Source organism: Etheostoma spectabile, chromosome 6 (genome assembly GCF_008692095.1).
Source record: "Etheostoma spectabile isolate EspeVRDwgs_2016 chromosome 6, UIUC_Espe_1.0, whole genome shotgun sequence".
Lineage (NCBI taxonomy): Eukaryota > Metazoa > Chordata > Actinopteri > Perciformes > Percidae > Etheostoma > Etheostoma spectabile.
Window position 1 is genome coordinate 23,229,131 of NC_045738.1, and position 19,903 is coordinate 23,249,033.

At 41.1% G+C, this 19,903-nt stretch overlaps 1 protein-coding gene and 1 long non-coding RNA gene across 22 annotated transcripts in view; both read right to left on the reverse strand.

The window, feature by feature from the left end:
* rims2a (regulating synaptic membrane exocytosis 2a) overlaps positions 1-19,903 on the reverse strand; it is a 192,741-nt gene that overhangs the window by 137,347 nt on the left and 35,491 nt on the right. For 9 of the 21 annotated variants that reach the window (XM_032517818.1, XM_032517797.1, XM_032517802.1 and 6 more), the window contains exons 4-6: positions 19,010-19,102; positions 12,887-13,097; positions 12,256-12,267 (exon numbers count right to left, since the gene is read on the reverse strand). In XM_032517818.1, the coding sequence (XP_032373709.1) occupies positions 12,256-12,267; positions 12,887-13,097; positions 19,010-19,102 (316 nt within the window). The remainder of the gene's footprint in view (positions 1-12,255; positions 12,268-12,886; positions 13,098-19,009; positions 19,103-19,903) is intronic. The other 12 variants (XM_032517825.1, XM_032517819.1, XM_032517813.1 and 9 more) reach the window with 3 other exon arrangements.
* LOC116690703 (uncharacterized) lies at positions 341-2,838 on the reverse strand. The gene is made up of 3 exons (XR_004332334.1): positions 2,827-2,838; positions 1,982-1,987; positions 341-575 (listed from the first exon to the last, which is right to left on the reverse strand). It is a non-coding gene; the product is annotated as an uncharacterized LOC116690703 (long non-coding RNA).

Here is a 19,903-nt window from a genome sequence, read left to right on the forward strand (position 1 = left end):
GGTTAGCAAACTGCCAATGTTCAGAGCCTACATGGCTACCGACTGCGGAGACTTAATGAGAGTACATTAAGTAGAGTAGCACTTTGGTAAGAATAATGGGAAAGAACAGCAGCGGTTTCTTTCTGTTACAAGGACCGGAGAGATGGAGGTTTCTACTGCTCCGGGATGTCGTGCCTTTATCTGCTCTATACTGCAGTCCCAGCAGCCAGCTCACCACATTAGCCTCATAAATCCAGTGGCTGACAGGAGCCCTGATCACTACACACACATGTGCACAGACAAACACCAACGCCGCATTGAAAAGCTCAGCACTCCGTCTTGGAGAAAACTATCAATAGACCTTTTTCCTGGCAGACGTGTTTCCTACCTGTCATAGTAGGAAATGCACAGGTGTATTCAAAACCATTTATGATGGCTGCATTCCACTTTAGAGAGGCCCTGGTATTGTGCATGCTGACTCACTGAAACAGCTCACCGGGACACTTGATGGAACTGAACCATCGTTAAGGTTATGAATTTCAGTTGTGCTTTTCCTACTATGACAAGCCAAAATGTCTGCTGTGAAAAAAGGTCCACTGATATCATGTACAATGAAACCTGAGTCTCACTTAGGCCTGCTCCAGGTGACCCCGCTTGTCTCAATAACGCTGAGCAACTTAAAGTGGTATCTAAAGCTGTGTTCTAAACCGTTCCCTATCACGGAAATAGTGCACCACATAGTATATAATATATACCCAACATGCACAGTGTCCAAAATCTGGTTTAGTCATTCCCTATGTAATTCACTTTTTAATACAACACTATGTATGAAATAGTGAGTGAGTGAATGAGGGAACTGTTTCAAACACAGCTTGTGTGTTTCAGGGCTTGTGTGTCTACACATGTGTGTCTAGGCTTGTGTGTGTCTAGACTTGTGTGTCTAGGTTTGTGTGTGTCTAGGCTTGTGTATGTCTAGGCTTGTGTGTGTATAGGAGCTTGCCAAATGATTGACAGGCCAGACAGCCAGTAGGGCAGCAAAGAGCACTACCCACCACACACACCACCACCACCACACTCCCTGTCTTTACAGTCCGAGTGCTGAGTCAGTGCATTACTGTTATTAGTGTGAGCGAGCTCTGAATGCTGCATCACCCACCATCAGTTGGTCTGTGGCTGGACTTTTTTTACAGTAAGCCTTGAATCAAATTAAAATTGACTGATATGTTATTTCTAGATTAACTGAACTCGCTTAAACTCTGTTGGTGGGTACAATTACTGGCTGCAGCTGTTCAAAGGCTGGATTTTGTAGCCATAGCCAAAACCACAACTGCTTATCTCAGTGGCTGGCTGGACTTGAAGCATGGGCTGATACAGAGCAGTAACCGCTGTGGAAGAGACCCAATAAGTCATCACAAGGGCTGGCAACCTGTAGCAATTTTCGCACTAGCACACCCATACAAATAAGAATTTGTATTTTGTGTCCGGGTGGAGCAGAAGAAAAAGCAGTCATCCAATTAAACAACGTTAGATTCCGTCCCCAGGGCGCCCGGATAGCACAGTTGGTAGAGTGGGCGCCCATATGTAGAGGTGTGTACTCCTCGAAGCATTAAGCAGTGCACAATAAACAGTGCATTGTCATTGAAATATTTTCAGTGAACCCAAGTCGCCTACATCAACGTCAACAACGGGTCAACAACTGGGACAACTGGGAAATCTGATTCCCACAAGAAGTGACGTGAATGATGCCGTTTTCACTGGGAAAAATGGTTTTCTGATGCCCACGAACGTGCGGCCATTAGCAGCATGTCATTCCATCTCTCGCTCCCCTTTCATGTCTTCAGCTGTCCTGTAAAAATACAGGGCAATAATGCCCCAAAATATTATCTAAACAATAAATAAAAAATAAATAATGATTCCGTTCCCTTCAGTCTTTGGTATGGCTGGCTAAGTCATCCAACATGTCAGTGTTCATGGGTGGGAGATCATGTGCTTGTCACTGAACTAATGACTTACTGGCTTGTACAAAATCTCGGGGCGATTTCATAAACTTCCACAGCATTACACCTTCCAGCGGGCTGCTACATCCTCCTCAGACTGACAGCGTGAGATAGCAGCAACAAGTACAGTGTGTGCGGTAGTTTCAATTGTTAATATCTGTTTCTCTGTGTGTGTGCAAGAGAGTAAATAGAAAGATAGAATTATCCACCTTAAAGCAAACGATTTATTTTTTAATTTGTTTTCTGCAATGTTGCCACTCAGGGAAGCAGGAGGATTTTCTGTTTTTTCTCCATCATCTCTGACTCCGGCAGTGATTGTTCTGGAAAAGCGCAGCCGCAGGCTACTGGTAAGCTAGCTTTACCCCGTGTTGTTACCTGCATGATGCCAATCAGTAAGCTACAATGTGTCTGTTTTTTTTTTGTCTTCGGACATGCGAAAGAAGGCGGGGGGTGGAGAGAGAAAAAAAAACACCGGGAACCGCCAATGCTGCTTCTGACTTCGATAGTCGAAATCGAAAGCTCATTTTGATCAATTTCCAATTCAAAATTGAAATGGAGACACCCCTAATAATGAATTATTTTAAGTGTCACTGTCACACCACAGGCAGCATGTACTGGCCTATATTAATACTGACACACAATAGAAGCAGGGAAGCTACAAATTGTGCTTTATGTGTCTCAGAGGACTGGAGCCAGTGAGGCCATGACTGGCTCTTTAACTGGGGTCATGATGAGAGCTCTGCAGTGAACCACGAGTCATCAGCGAAGACCCGGGAGCCACCAAGGCCAGTTTTTCTCCTGATCAACCACACATCACTTCCCGTACCTGGACGTTATACACTTACAGAACAAATGTATGAGTATGCACACAAACTGTATTTTAACTGACATTATATCTTCAAATGAAAATAAGTCAGAGGAATTCATCTCAAAATGGAATGATCACATGGAGATGGCAATTAGAAACAGGCACTACTTTCCTTCTGTTGGATGTGTGCTTCGGGTACTGTACAGCAGGTTCTGGCCTGCTAGGGTGCTTCAGCACCTCCAGTTACACGGGGTGTCTGCCGACACGTTACTAGATACCACGGGCCCCAGGGGGTTGCAGGTACCCCACCTCAGACAGGGACACTTGTAGCTAACATCCTATCAGATCAGACAGGTTATTAATACATCGAAATCATCCAAGATGGACCGATTAAAAAAGTGCTTTAGTTTGCCAATATCATCCATATTGTAGCAATTACATCAAATGCACAGATGAAATGGATGTGTTACAGAAAGTGGCAGGGTATGAAGGTGGTGGATAGGCACGTACATGCCCCTTCGAATCTTTATTCAGTTCCTAACTAATGTGAAAAGTATTCCTACTTGAGTGATGTTTTTTTTATTTCAGCAAAATATTTTGTTATTCTGCAGCAATGATTAAAGGATCATTACAAACCGTCAGGGGTGGGAGTCACCAGAGCACTAAAGATACAAAATTATTGTAGTTTTAAACACATAGCAATATTTTGCGATGTACGCACGGCAATTTGTAACCTTTGTTTCCAACTTTCAAATGATGTCCCCAAAAGGAAACTTTGTCAACATCTGCTTTCCAAAAAAGCACATGTTGTTCATCTCACTTCAATTTTATTGCTGCAAAATGGGAATCTCAAGCAGACATACTGACCAACACATATATAATGAAAGAGCAATACTTGGCATCTGTGTATCGATATAGTATTGCCATGAAAAATATTGCAACACTATGCTGTATTGATTTTTCCCCCCACCCCTACTAACCGTATCCAATCTGTTATGGTCCCCACAATCTAATCAATAATGGTGCGTAAGTGTTAATAGCATTTTATTTTCACATGAACCCTTTCAGTTCGGTTTGAGCTATATTCACATAACAGATGATGTATCGTCTGTGCTTAATTACAACAAATCTGTCCTTCTCTCTCAAACGGCCCAGTTCCTTTACAGAAAACTGCGACCTATGACCTACATATTTACCCCTCCAAACTCCAATTACCATAGACTCAGTTGCTGTGCACCTCTCTGGTCTGCCAATAATACTGTAATTAACCACGTTCTTAGCCCTTGAACTGCACATGTCAAGCTCTTTTATCTCATCAGTGAATAGCTAATAGCATATTGGTATTAAAAAAAAAAACAGGCCAAAAAAAGGTGACTGGGTCCAGTAAATGTCGAGTACACCGAGCCTCAGACATTAATATCTGGATTTGATTTGCACGTTGGAACAGAGTCCGAATGAAAAAGGGATACAGAAGAGCAAAACTAAGATAAACGTCATTCCTATGTCCAAAACATTACATGAACTGCATATCAGTCAGTTAGTTTATAGGTTATGTTTATATTTTTTAGTCATAGTCAATATTTTATCATGATCTGCTGCACTGTTCAATAGCTGCACTGTTTCACTTTTTCAAACATGTTTCATTCATTACACTTTTTTCCTGTCTGTAGTCACACGGGCCGAGCCATCACACAGCATGCGGCTGCCAACAGTCCATCTAGGGAAGGAGGCCAAAGACAGTGTGAGCTCAATCTACACTGACAGGAGACTGTAATACCCCTTATTCGCTAATAGACCACATAGAAACAAAGACTCTGCATGCACGCGCGCGCACACACACACACACATATACTGTATATACAGGTCAAGCAGCTGTAACAGCCAGAGGTATGTTCACTTTAACTGCAGCCAATCTGCCCAAGACTCTTCAAATAAACACACACACACACACACACACACACACACACACACACTTCCCTTCGGCTTAACTCTTCACGGCTGAGCGCAGGCAGGGGGTTGGGGGCTGCAGCCCTTGGGCAGGGCCATTTCTCCCTGTGTTTGCACATTTCATAGTCATTGAACCTGTAGCTAAAAATAGAAAGCTAAAAACCTAGCACTTCCACACAGTGCAAACACCAGGAAGATATATATACTCTATTAAATGCGCTATAGGCCTTTTACTGAGGCACTGAATTAAGGGAAACAAACACCGGTGCCATGGGATCAATAAATAATTTCCTTTCTAATACTTTTTCTTCAGACAGAGGGTGTTTTCAGTGATACCAGTAAATACAATATTCCAAAATATGTTTTTTTCTGAGATGAGGGAGAATAGCAAAACATATACCAGCCGATGATGCCACTGAAAGACAGACTAACTTTGACAGTAAACATTTATCTATTCCAAAATGATGTTTTCCTATATAGCTGGCTCATATGTTGTGGTTTAAATAAAAAAAAACAGCTTACTTTGGGGTGACTTGTCCTACCCAACAGTATATATGCTACACATAAAATGTACCCTTGCAGCAATGTACTTTACATGTTCCCCTGTCTGCTCCATTCAAATTTCCTGGGGGAGTCATACACACACACACACACACACACACACACACACACACACACACACACACACACATACAAACAAATCAGCTAGATTTGCAGTAAGAGAAGGCACTGAGCTCTCTCTTGTGGCCATTAAACTGCACTACAACATTACTTAACAGAGGCTCCAGAGTGAATCAGCAGTATCCTTGCAGGCGTAACAGTGTGCTAAAATAGAAAGCCAATGTTAAATTAAATCAATGACATGTTTGCATTCACTCATTTTACATTCATAACAGTATTTGTAATATAATTGCTAAAATAATTGTCTTGATTTCACTGGAAGTTGGAATTTTAAAATTTAGAGAGAGCCTTGTGATAGTGACACATTCATTTGACATGAGAGTTGATGTGTGCATCCTAGTTGGTCAGTGGTCTAAGATGCAAACAATATAACCATGGTCCCCTCTGTTTTGATTGCAATGGAAAACCACATTTTTTATTAAATTTTCTGTCGCTTTCTTGTCAGCTAACTAAACAAGGCCAAAAGAGCTTCAAAAACAACTAAAGTGAAGCCTGGAGATGGCCCGTGCTGCAATATTGATGTGGCAGTAAATGAGCTGTCATAGGTATCATATTGCTTTGCTGTTTCTCTCCTTCACCTGAACGGAGGTGAACTTAACCACTCATTAAAGACTCATTGTTCCGCGAATGGAGTGTTCCTCAGAACGTCCCAGCCTGGACTGAGTCCCGCTTATGCACATAGGCAAGAATACCACCGAATACACTCCAGAGCTAATGATTGCCACAGCTGGGGGCTACACAGGGGTGGTGCGTTGCAATGACACACATTGGAGTGCATATGTAGGCCAATGAATAAGGAATACCAAGATAAGTAAATAATCACATATATATTATTTTGAGGAGCATTGTACATTGTATGAAAATGATCCTGAATAGATTTATCCTCTAACCTGTGTTTTCTACATCATAGATGCAGATTGTAATACAACTGAATCCAATGAATACAATTGTTTTGGGTGGATTTGGACTTTTGGGACAGTTCTCCAGAATAAAAGTTTACAAGGCATTTTGGAGTGATTCATTTGGCGGCCAATTAGAATGAAATAGAAGCGCCTACATTCACATGCTCCAACGCTGACTGCACGCGGTGAATTGCATTTTAATGAGCTTCTAATTTTAGCGTGCGCGCCAGTAATAATAATAGACTTGATGAATATTCATGTCCCTTCTTTGAAGTTCAGAGACACGAGGAAGAGGAGGGGAATACTGTAGAAATCCAGCGGCTTTACACAGAAATGCCTCACGCCTGTCAGACCCACATCTCCCTTTAGCCTCTCTCAGTCCTAACCATGTTTAAAAAAAAAAAATGCGATGAGCGGGCATGACGCACGCTTACTGAAACCAACATGTATGTCTTTTTTTTTTAAAGGAAAAAACATTGCAAAGAAACACTACATAGGCTAGACATATATGTCAATATATATCATATATCCTATCTTAATACATCTATGAATCTGCAAAAGGGCGTATGCGACTGGAATCGTTTGTGGACATGAATTATAGCAGCACATCTACCCCGAGAAGCAAAATGACCGGTGGGAAGCGCGATGCAGCCGCAGCTTCATGCTCACTCAGCTTACCCATGGTGCCGCTGTGAGGAAACGGCGCGCCTGTGCGCAAAGATCGCCGCGTTTATATCCTCGGTGTGGGGTGACGAGGCGGCTGTTCGCGGCTCCGAAGAATGAAGAACCAGCCGACCTTCAGCACCGCGGACAGCTCCGAGTCCGCACAACAGACTGCCTGCCTGCCGGCCGGACAGCGGCTGCTGGGAACACCGTGAAGGTTACCAGGGACTCAACGGACAACATCCGCTCCAATAAAACCAACGCAGTCTTCTCCTCTCCCCCCTCTGGGCTATGTATGTCTCAACTAAGCAATTCCAGCATCCAGAGACGCCGATTCATTTAAAGGAATAACGGATTCTAATCTTGACTCGTCACACTGGATCCATCAAACAATCCCAGACTCAATGGCAGCAGGTCTACGGAAGGAAGACATGTGAGCCGAGTCAAAATTCGCGTCAAATCACGTTGCTTTGTAGGAGCTCGTCTGTGATCCGGTGCCCGAGCTGATGAGAGCTCATTACATATGCGGCGTCCCACCGTCCCGTAGACAGACACGGCAACGCTGTGACTGCCACTGCTTCCGCTGTGTGAGCGCGCGCACACACACACACACACACACACACATACACACAGTGTGTCATTTCCGACTCAGTCTGTGCTGTGTGACCACAGCTTGGGCTTCAACCCGAACACCGCTATTATCATCGCCTTCGTTGTGTGTTTCTCTTCATGTTGTCAGACAACTGGACCATGAAGCCATGGGGCCAGGGAGGTCATGTGAACGTGTCAGCAAAAACCGTATGCCGCGTTCACGTGCTGCAGATGCGGGTTTAACCCGCCTTTTGTCCTCGGGTCAAATTTGACCCCTTTTGTAAAATGTCTATATCAGAAATATGGCATTCTTTTTAACCAAATTAGCACAAGAAAAGGTTGGATTCCATGCAACTCTCTTTGCAAATACAATTAATCACTTTCGTTCAATTTCAGGTGTAAATTGAATTCAAATCAGCATCCTGACCAAACTCATCCACTCAACATACGTTCCTCTGATCTGAGCTATTAGTCAAAATAATTCATAATTTCTGCTTTATTGACTCAAATATTAGGTATCATTCTGTACAAATGAGGGTTATTGACCATGGATTCCAAAAAGTAGTGTAGAACTAGTGGTAGGCTACTAAGGTGGTGGTAGTGAAATAAAAAAAATAAAATAATGTGTTGAAAATGTCAAATGTCAAAAAAAGGGTAAAAGAAAATAAACATTATAATATTTATCATTTTATAATCATTATAAAATGTTTGACCTGGGAGGACAACACATGGGTTAAACAACTTGAAGTATTTACAATGCCAGAGAAATCAAGATGTTTTAAGATGTTAAATTCTTTACAAACGAGGACTTAGTGAGTTGTACAATGACCATTTCAATTATGGAATTCATTGCCAAACCAAAGCAAGTTCCCATATTCTCACCTGAAAAGTGTTTTTAGGTAGCCTCAGCTCATGCCCAGCACCTTTTCCACAGTTAGCATTTTGTCTAGAATCAGGGGAGTTAAAGCTAACAACGTTAGCACCCTTTAAAAGTCCTTGTACAGCTAATTTAGAAAATGCAGAGTTTTGCATCTTTCTGCAAACATAAAAAATCTCAATTACAACTGAGAGAAATGTAGCCTACACTTAGCCATATGTTTTCATAGCAGAGCTGCAAAGGATGTGCACCACAACAAATGACACATCACATTTATTGATATTCAATGAAAACACTATCTTCTTGGCTCCACAGATACTGTAGTTCATGCATGTAGTACATGCAGTTCTCTTTATGTTAACATCGCAAGTACACTAGTTAGTTAGGATTTAGAGGTTTAACACATTTTAAGAATTGTGCATTTATATTCTCAAAATCAACATTTAAGTGGAAATTTGGAATACACTGTGAAACTGGTTAAAGCATATGGACTTAAGATAGTCCATATGGTATCTTCTGATGATGAGATAGATTTCTGCAGTGCTGTTTAGAGACTCACAAATCTATAAAATGTACTACAATATGCTTTTCACTACAAGGCTGTTTAGAATTGAAATAAGACCCTATGAAGAACTGTAGGACGTCCTCTTTGATTTCATAGCAGAATTGTTGAGGGTGCCAAGAAGCCCATGTAATGTGTTCAAGAGTTGCTTGAATCACAAATGACTTCCTCCCTGGAGACTGTTGATTCCTCGGACCCTTTTGAAGCCACATCAGAGGAAATGGTGGGGAGCTCCACCGCTACAAGCAGGGATTCTAAAGACTTCACAACACTGACACACACTTTATCTTTATCAAAGGCATTTTACATTTTTAGCCTCGAAACGCCACTCTGTACTTTGTTCTTCAAGTATCTACAACAGAGGCTAAGCTAAGTGGTGAAATCAAGGAGCAGTGATTGCTATCAACATAGATATTCTATTAGTGTTTTTATCCATTATTCAGCTTGTTGTGATTCATTGTGACTATATCAAATGAGTCGTAGATTTAGCAAAATGTTATGATATGTCATGTTATTGGGCAGAACTGTAAGTCTTCAGTTGGGTCAAAGTTTATTTTCCTTTACCACTCGGTTAACTCTCAGTCCCTCTATATTGTATTCCAGTGTGCCATAGGTCTGCTACCTGTCCCAGACATAGAGACATGTAAATATTCAATGGCGTTTCGCAGAACAAGATCTCTCTCGCCACTGCTGTCACCATCTGTGAGAGAGGGAAAGAGAAGACGGATGGAAAAAGGGCAGATTTCACCACTGCCACCTCTTTCACTGACATCCAAGCTTTCTGACAAGCTGCTCGGGTATACCAAAATGTGGCTTCGTTGTTCGTGGCAGAGTAATCACAGCTTCTGTCCATCTGCGACTACAAGCAAGAACACACAAAACAATCAGCAAACCCTAGCACTAAACTCCTAGTGGACCACTGTGTACAATTAAAACCCTGTGTTGTCTTCAGTATTGGTTAACAATTTGGAGCCAGGATTAAACAACAATCACAGCCCAACAACAACCTACATCTGCAATACTGCCAGCTACCTAACTAGTGGTGCACTTTCAGTTTGAGACTGATCCAGCTCCGCCGTGACAAGGAGCGCTACAGGAGGTCCGTGCTGCCAGCTGCCATCCCCCTCTGTGTCAGGACAGGGGGTCGGGAGGCTTCCCCCTAACAAACTTAGACCAATACAAACACTCCCATCCTTCAATTATCTGATCCATAACGGAGCTGCAACTTTACAGTGACAGTCTACTTGACATTTCATTATGCAGTACTTGCACCGAGCACAATTTACAGCAAAGATTCTCCCACTTAATTAAGTTATTATTGATAAGGGTTGCTCATAGCTCATTGCTGCTGTTAGTCAAATTTCAAGGTAGAATTAGTAAAGTACTCTATCTATCTATCTATCTATCTATCTATCTATCTTCACCCTAACACCCTTGCCACATCTTCTGCTCATGTCCATGCTTGCTCTCTGTTTCTCTGACTGACGCTGTCATTTCAACTTCTGCATCCTGGCATAAAACTCTGCTCCCATGCCAAAGACTAACCTATGTATCAGCAATTTCTTGGATTCTCAATTCATTCTGAAAGTATATCTGCAAAAACTATTTGAACTATGTCACTATTGTCAAGCACAGTCCTCTGGACTGTGATGAAATGTTCACTCCTGCATCTTCCATTGGGGTTTGCAGCTGTCTCTCAGTGTAGACAAAATACTACAGCAAAGTGTTGATGAATTCCTTTCGGAGCAGCATCCACAGTCTATATGAAGAGTTAACCTGGAGTGCCAGGAGGCCAGGGCACCACCAGGCACATAGCTGGCATTGCCTCAGCGGCACATTCCAGGGCCTCTCTGCCCATCGCCAGCCTGCTGCCACTGTTAAAACTCAACACCATCTGTACAACAAGGTAATCAATCTCCCAGCTATTATCTACCAGTGAACAATGGCCGCCTGTACAACTGGGGTCTTGGCAGTGAAAGGAGCAGCAGGGCAGAGGTCTCTCCCAGTGTTCCTGCTGCTGCCGGTATGTACTTTTCTCCAGTGTGGCTTAGAGACTGTCTAGTTACTGTTTGGCCATCAAACACAAGCAGGTTAGAGATAAAAACCTGCTGTGGGAAGTCTATGTCATACAAGGACAGAGCAAAGACATGACCCCTGTAAAGTGTTCATCTTTGTGCTACTCACTAAACAAATATAGCATCACAGATATAGACAATCCCCAAGGGTATTCAATACAGCAATCAGACATTATAGCTTCTGATCTATATTGTTCTATTCATCACATGTAGGACTGCATGTTAGCGTTGAGTTGGGATGGTTCGGATCGGGTGTGAGATTTCATATTGATCAAAACCCTATATACCAATAGAGTGCTTAGAAAAGCAACTCCCCTTATCTGCTTGTTGGAATTGTTGGAGTAATATTACAAAGGAATATTAATCAGCAATGTGGTAATAATCCAAATTAGCTCTACAAGTATACATTTCTACCTATATGTTTGAAGAAAGGTCAAATTTGAATGGGTTTAACAGTAATTTCGTATTGCACCTACATAGAATTAGGAAGAAAGAGACAGATTGAAAAAATAAAAATACAAAATAGGTCAAAATCTGTGCAGCATTAGGGCTACCTCCCAAAATGCTGGATGCCACAATTTCCACAATGTAACCCGATGCCTGGTAAACACCTATACCATTAAAGTCAGTATTGTTGAAAGAAAGTCTCAAGCCCAAACCTATGTAACCCAGATGACATCATCAGGGTTATTTCTTCACACTTTGTAGAGCTCATTGTGGAGCCACATAACATAATATATACTATTATGTACGCATATATTTCACAGTCTGAGTGGAAATCTGTGTGACAGGTAAATGTACTCATGTGCAACATCGGTGGAGGGCTCCTGTTTTATTCCTTGAGTCTTATCTAAGCTTTATCCTTTTTAATTCCAACCTTATCTGTCTTTTTTCATTTGACACTCTTTGTATCTCTGTTTAAGAAACACAATATCAAAAACACCTCTACCCTCTTGAAAACAGTGTTTCTCTAATGAGCTAATGTTCAGTGAGTGTTTATTTCAGCATGACATGGTAGACTCACAGACAAGTACTAATCAGGACTTTTCTTGTCTTAGTTTTCATGGTATTGTTGGCTGCTGCATGCGTGTATATACATATCATAACAGTTTTTCATGAACAATGTTTGTGTTCAGACATTGTCTCAAGAAACGCAGAAAAGGATTTGCTAACCACTTTGTCCTCCTGTTGCAATTCCATGAGAGCAGGAATGCAGCAGAAAGAAAGAATGAGGGAGACAGGGGGGTGGGGGGTAGGGAGAGAGAGATTGTGAGCGACATTAGTAGGTCCTGGTAGTATGGTCACATTCCAAAAAGCAAAGGATTGGATGGCATCGCATAAAAACACTCAAGCTCATGATTTAAATCTAAGCGGTCTAATACTAAAAGCTTTGGCTTAGTCTGTGGGGAGGATTTTACAGAGGTTAGTTAGGAACTGGTGGGCCACATTATACAAAAGGTTCCTTTATAGGAAAAGTAAAGGAGGAACAGTCCCCTCCAGTGGTGAAATAGGACAACTGTAAGTTACAGTAAACATGACATCTACAGCTGTGAATTAACACATAAGAGTGAACAGAATTAGAATAAAAGCATGCAGGCAGTGAGTTTCTGAGTGGAGTACATGTTGATAATCTGAAAAACAGTTGCCATTAGAGACACCGTTGGCTCAATTCCCAGATTATGATTTCACAACGTTTCATAACCTTGGATTTAAAATCGTAGTGTAGGGGAAATTTGCCTGAGGGAGGGACATCTGCATGTGTGTTCATGTCCTTATAAATACTGAGCCCTCAAGCCGGTGTTACCTTATTTGACCGCAGAGACACTCGTCCTCCGCACCGAGCACAGAATTTGGTTTGGCAATATGAACAGAGGTGGCCACAGCCATCGGCAAACTTGGTTTTGTGGCATATCCCGCAGGTTGGGGCTTCGCTGTTCTGTTCCTGAGTCGGCTTAGACTCTTCCCCCATCTTCTTAACCTGGTCCTTGTACGATTCAAACTGCTGGTGCAACTTCCTGTAAGCGAATGGGAAGAACAGAGGTTAGGAAAAGATAGATTAGATTTGGTGACCTATAAAAAAGGTTTGTGTTTGATTCATTTATTGAAAGTTTATGTGTAAAGGGACAAGTATACAGCGAGCACCAATGCTACATACCACAGCATTTTAAGCCTAAAATCATTTTCAATGCCCGTTCCTTAAAACATTCATCAGAATAACATTGACCTAAGACCAGTGTAAAGGCTTATTTTATCCATAAAGCGCTGTGCTTTAGTGAAACAACTACACAAAAACTCATGCAATGTATGCCTTTTGTGTAATCAGCATGAGCTTATAGGATAGAGTCACGTAATTTGTTCTGTTGTAGTCTAACTTGCAGACGCATGCATTTGTTTATAACAGAGTTAAATAACAATCTTTGGTCACCAGATTTATCCCTCCTATTGCCACGAGTCTAATTCATGTGTTCACATCACACTTACACAATACGCTCCTGCTATCGACTGACCAACTGATATAACCTTGGCGATGTGCAGTGTGCAAGGAAAAGCAGACACCATGAGCTCCTCCTTTGAGGGGGGGGTATCAAATTTGTTTTGCAAGTTTAAGAACATCACTTAATTCCACTTTCTCAGGTTCCCCTGCATTTACTGAATCATTTGCACCTGTGTTTCTGTAGCGGAACAACTTAGGAACTACTGTTAGATAGCTACATTACCATTTCACACAATTAGTATTTCTTTATTGTATTACTTAGGAAACCATTGGTTTCACAGACAGTAGAGCCCAACACCCATTACGCATTTGTCAGTGCAGTGTCTACTGTGTTACTGTTTGTGTCCCATAGATGGCCTCCTACTGATACATTACACCTGATCTCATGCAGTGGATCCTTGACTTCTAACAAGTCCTGAGAGGCTACTAAAAAAAAAACTGCATGAACTCTTCGCATGCATTTTGTATGACACATGTCAATTGAGCGTCTCCTTGGAAACTAAACACTGGGCTGACTTCATAATCTGCCGATTAGAATTGGTTTCGCCCCCACATATCCCCTGCAACATTCATTAGCACTTGTGAATTATTGAGCAAGGCTATCCTTTTACCACATACAGCTCTGCGTTTGAGATAAACGCGCTTCCTTTACCCACAACCAGACCTTTGGAGCCCAAATGTAATGGCCACACACCACCTGATGTCTCTGTGCCATCCAAACATTAGACAGAGTGCCATTGGCATGCCCCCGTGTACCAACTGAGGGATTAAAGGGCTAATTGTGTCACAGCCTTTGTGTGTTTACCAAGCAGAGATTAGTATGTAGCCTTGTTCAACAGATCCCGCCAAATCTCACATACTGACAGCAGGCCTGATAACAGAGTGATGAAGACTGTGATAAAGAGGTAAAGCCACCGTCTCCCAGGATCAAAGAAATAAGACTGCAAACAATCGTGTTTTATTCTCACCTAATCTTCCTTTACACTCAAACGTTTACAGAGACATGAGCTTGATCCAGGGCAACTAAGTTACATGGATGAAGGGCCACTGATCTATAATCAGACAAGGTCACTGAGAAGAGCTGAGAATATAACCAATGATTACCTATCATGCCGCTTCCATTAATGCTCACCCACCTCCTAGGGGGCTAAATAGGCTATAAAAAAACAATTAAAAAAATTAAATTTTCGGGGCAGCCTTTAGCTCACCCAGTAAGAGCGTTCGTCCCATGTAGGCTGAGTCCTGCAGCGGCCCGGCGTTGAATCCGACCTGCGGACCTTTGCTAAGTGTCATCCCCCATCTCTTTCCCTCTTTCCTGTCTATCCACTGTCACTAATAAAGGGAAAAGACCCCCCTACCCCTCAAAAAAAGATTGGCATGGTGTTATTTCAGTTAGCCTAACAGCTGGTTTGATTTGCATTGAGAAATGATCTTATGGAAAGTTCTCCATGCCAATCACTATGTACGGTGAAAGGTATGTGATGATGGGGGGGGGGTATTAATTCCAAAGGCCAAGGGAACTTTATCAGGCATACATAGTATCCTGGATCCATGACATAACTGGCCTTTAAAAATAAAAAAACGTGCCTGCCTCTATGGGAATTTAACATAGGGGGGGCGTATAATTATGCCCCCTGTATTTTAAGGAAGAACATTGATTTATTTACAATACATTATTCATTCACAAAGGAAATTGGTGTCCTTAAAAGGTTGGATTTTTCTAATTTTTTTTAATTAAAATATTAAGATCAATTTCCAAAAGATGTTTTTTTATTCTTTTTTTATTCCTCTTTTTAACTTTAGCAGGGGTGTGTAAACTTTCTCAAGTCACTGTATGTACATATGTATGTTTGTATGTATATACAGTATATACTGTACATATATAGTATATATGTTTTTTTCCACAGGTGGTAGTTTTACAAATTTGACTAAGGTCTGTTTATATAGGCCATGTATGATTCTAAGATGGTCACTGAGACATCAAAAAGCAAAAATTGACCGAGAGCTCGCAAGTAATAGAGCAGATTGAAATACTACAAATGAGTGACCAAGTAACACGTATGACAGCAGGCAGCTGGTACACAGGGCCCATTCCAGAGGGTTGCTTATATGGTCAAACACGGTCAAATGTAGGTGACACTGCTGACGAGTAATCATACGCTGCTCATTGTGCAATCCCATGCTAGCGTATCGGGGCTCTCTTACCTCTGGCCTGCACCAGAACAGCTACACACAGCCGGTAACCTGAGCCTCTTCCTTGGACATATGACAGACCCAACAGCGAGGGTGAACTACAAGCTCTCCGCAAGCTCCTGGATTCTACTTCTGTCACCACCTGTCTGAGCTGAATTTTATCTTCTCTATCATCCTTAATGAAAGCATTAGACATGATGGTGTATTAACCGGCTTATAAGTGTTTACATCATCCATTCGAAAGGGGAATTGTCACCTTCCTCGGTCAGTGTATTGTTTGGCCATTCAATTTCCCTTTCATAAACAGGTATTAAAAAAACAAAAAAAATGAACGGTTGTTTGATTTTTGTTTTCAAATTCAATATTAGAAAATTAAAATACAAGGCGGTTTTTTTTCTCCCTTTAATGGTCAAAAAAGGGGTGCGAGAACTTTAAAATATGCTTTGATTTTCATTTTCTATTTCACATAACAGAAAATAAAATCACTAGAAAACAGAAAATATATATTTTTTTAAATTCTGACATGTCATTTGCATAATTAAACATACACGTTCAGAATACTTGTAATACAAGAGATTATTTTCTCAATGTAAATAATCAACTGGGGAAGTTTAAATATTAAAAAAAGAAAATATCAATTTAAATATTTTCTCTATTCACTAGTGTCTCTTTAACATAGGCTGCAATGGGAAACTGGCATTAGCACATGGATTTCTTAGGACTTTTATGTTATAGAGGAGGCTTTTATGAGACTAGATCAGTTCAAAGAGTTTCTGTTGCAATTTGTGTGGGGTCATGTTGCATAATGCCGCTACTAGAGACGGAGAGTCGGAGGGATGCAGGGAGCGGGAAATAAATAAATGTGACATTTTGAGATAAAAGTCCGCTCAAGCATCATCAGAGTAGGGTTCCAAAGCGTAGACTGTAAATATTAATATTAACAGTCTATGTTCCTAAGTCATTTTAGCCTGTGCTGAAAGTGAAAGCAACACTGGTGTTGAATTGGAAATTACAACATCCGTTATATGAAAAAAACAGGCCTTTTTTCATTTCTATTTTCGAGTGATTTTTTATTTTTTGTTATATGAAATAGAAAATGAATATCAAAGCATATTCTTAAATTTCTCTCATCCCCTTTTGGTCATGAAAAGGAGAAAAAAAAGCCTTGTATTTCAAATTAAAATTTTGTATTTTAGAACAAAACTCAAACAACCATTCGTATTTTTGTTTTTCAATACCGGTTTGTGAAATGAAAATCAAGTTTGCAAGCGATACACTGACCTTACTCCAACCCCTTCTATCTGAAACAACTTATAGCATAGCACAAGGTTTTCTAGCTCTTCACTTTAAGCTAACATTACTGTAACTGACTGAAGAAGCTCACAAACACCCTGAAAATGCGTTATGGCTAACCATAGGTTGCTAAACGTAACATATCTTGCAGACAGTCAACACAAGTTCAATATTAATTCTCCTTTCTGCTCTGGTTTGGTCTCCACTACCTTTGGAGAAACATATCCGTCTTTATAAAGATATATGTTTCTGAAAAGGCAGTAGCTAGGGGAACTAGCAGGCTACTTAGCCTGCTAGCTGCTCTAGCTACTGTTAGTTAGTTGTTAGCTTAGTTAGCTAGCTTTGTGAAATGTAGCCGTTTGGTATTGAGTATGTAGCATAGGCTATAGTAGTTTAAATGCTAAAACCAGATTTCTGCTACTGCTGGAAATGTTTGTTAAGAGAATTGACAGCAAACCGTTTAAAGTAGCCTAACGTTAGCGTTACCTTTGCAGACTGGAAAACCAACAAAATAAAAATTACAGACTTAGCTAATGCTCCAAATTGCTGCAGAGTTGAGTGACAAGAATTGTCTGTGGGCATGTACAAACCATTTTTCATTAGTCAAATGTATTGTGTATTTTGGCTAAAGAAGGACCTAAAAGTTACTTGAAGTTGCTAAATTCAACTCACCCCAGCATGCTAGCAACCCTTTACATCACTTAACAGCACACATTGGGACAAAGCAGGAAAAGCACAGGTGTAATTAATAACAATACTAATTCATTGGTTAAATTCCACTTACATCTGCATGTTCCTAAGTCCTGGTAATTAATCTTTGTAGTTACACCTGCACTGTTACCATGACGAGTCAAAATGTCTGCTCTGAAGAAACAACCTGATAGACAATCAATAGTTCACCATTTAGTTATATTGGGATTTTGAACGGCTACTGGGAATTTTGCCGAATTTGGAAACTCCTATAACATGATGAACAAATGTAGTGAACAATGTTGCAAAGAAGTGATTGAGACAAAGCCTTTTTGCTCAAACACTTAGATTAACTCACTAATAATTCTGTATTTTGGGAATTTTTCCTAAAACATACAACATGGCTGACTAAGCTACTACACCTTCAAGCTACTTTTTACCATTCACTTCAGCAGAAAAACCAAATTAGTTAATTTTTAGAAATGACATGTTGGATGTTACAAGTTTCTCTAGTAGGACGTAGGTCAGTTACCAACAGGTGCCATTGACTGCTTCAGTTGAAAGACAGGTCTTATGTTGCGACTGAATATAGCCTACCATGCCTATCATGTGAGGAGGGCCCACAAAAATATTATAATGAATAGGATGCGGGAAGCGGCTCATAAAAAATGCCTATGTACAAGGTCCAGAACTTGGTACTAATTTTGTCATTTTTCCTTCTTTTTTTTAACACACTAGACACATTAGACAGATTTAACTCTTCAGATTGTGATATTTAATGTGTGCAACCAGCCCCAGGTAACTGAGGGCCACAGTGCTTTTGATCAAATGATGGCAATAATTTTGAAGTATTGCTCAATACATACCAACCTTATACAGTCTATGATACCAAAATGTAATGAACTCTATTTTTGCGCAATTTGTTTTATTACATAAATGTAATAACATCAGGGCTAAGTAACACACAAACATATATGACAATATGTGTTGTTTTTCTTCTCGACTTCAGTATGTTAGTACTGGTGCCACCTCACAAAGATTCACTACTATTTCATTTATTAAAGTAGGATCCATGATTGACCACCCCTCCCACAACTCCACTCTCTCCCTTGTATGCTTCGACAAACACTGAGAAATTGTGTTACACAGTCTAATATTTACTAGGCTCAAGCGTTCTGTGCGTCCAGCTGCTGAGATCACGGCTGTATATTTTTGCCTGCTGGGAGGAGATCAAGAGGGGTCTGTTCTTTTACTTACGCGTCTGGCTCTGGCTCCTTGTCATTTTGGGACTTTTGCTGGGGCTGAAGGACGTTATTTACCAGCTCAGTGATCCCACTAAAGGGAAACCACCTGTTCAAATAAGCAAAATGTGACTGGATCATCACAATAAGTCATCATGGGAGAAAACAATCTGTCCTGAAAGGAGTTTTTTTATGAAGCAGGTCAGATTCTAAGAAGTGAACAGTAGCAGGGGCATTCACTACAACCAGCGCAGAGAGGAGGAGAAGGCCGGGACACGGGCAGAGCGGCGAATAGTGGAACATTTACAACCAGACACAGTGTCATAAATACAGAGAAAAAGACAGACGAAAGAAAGAAATATGATACAGACAGACTTATAGTAGAGGAAAGGAGAGAAGAAGCAGGAAAGCTCTACAGCCAATGGAAATGAGAGCTGCATCAAATGCCCAGCTGAGGGTAACAGGAGTGTCATTTATTCCAACCTGGTGGTGCAGTAGGGGTCAGGTAATCAAACTGGTTAGGCCTACGGGTGGATTTAGTCAAAATGCAGCTACAGTACGGTAAAGCAGGGCAGGTGCATCAAGTCCGTATTTGTGATTGAATTACGAGGCTGCACAAGCCAATCAGAGTGCAGATGACACACTGGATGAGAATGGGCAGCCAGTTAGAGACCAGGGACAATGGGAAAGGGTTTGGGGGCCTGGCTATAACAAAGCTGGTAGAAAGGAAAAGCCGTCGTCAATGATGTCATGGAAGTCAGCTGTTCAATGTCAAGCACAGAATGCACCAATCTGTTCAATGCTACTCATTCAAAGCTCATGAAAAGAATATGGCACTGTGCAATCAATTGTGCTACCACATCTGCTTTCCATGACATTAGTGACCCCCCCCCCCCCCCCCCCCCCCCCC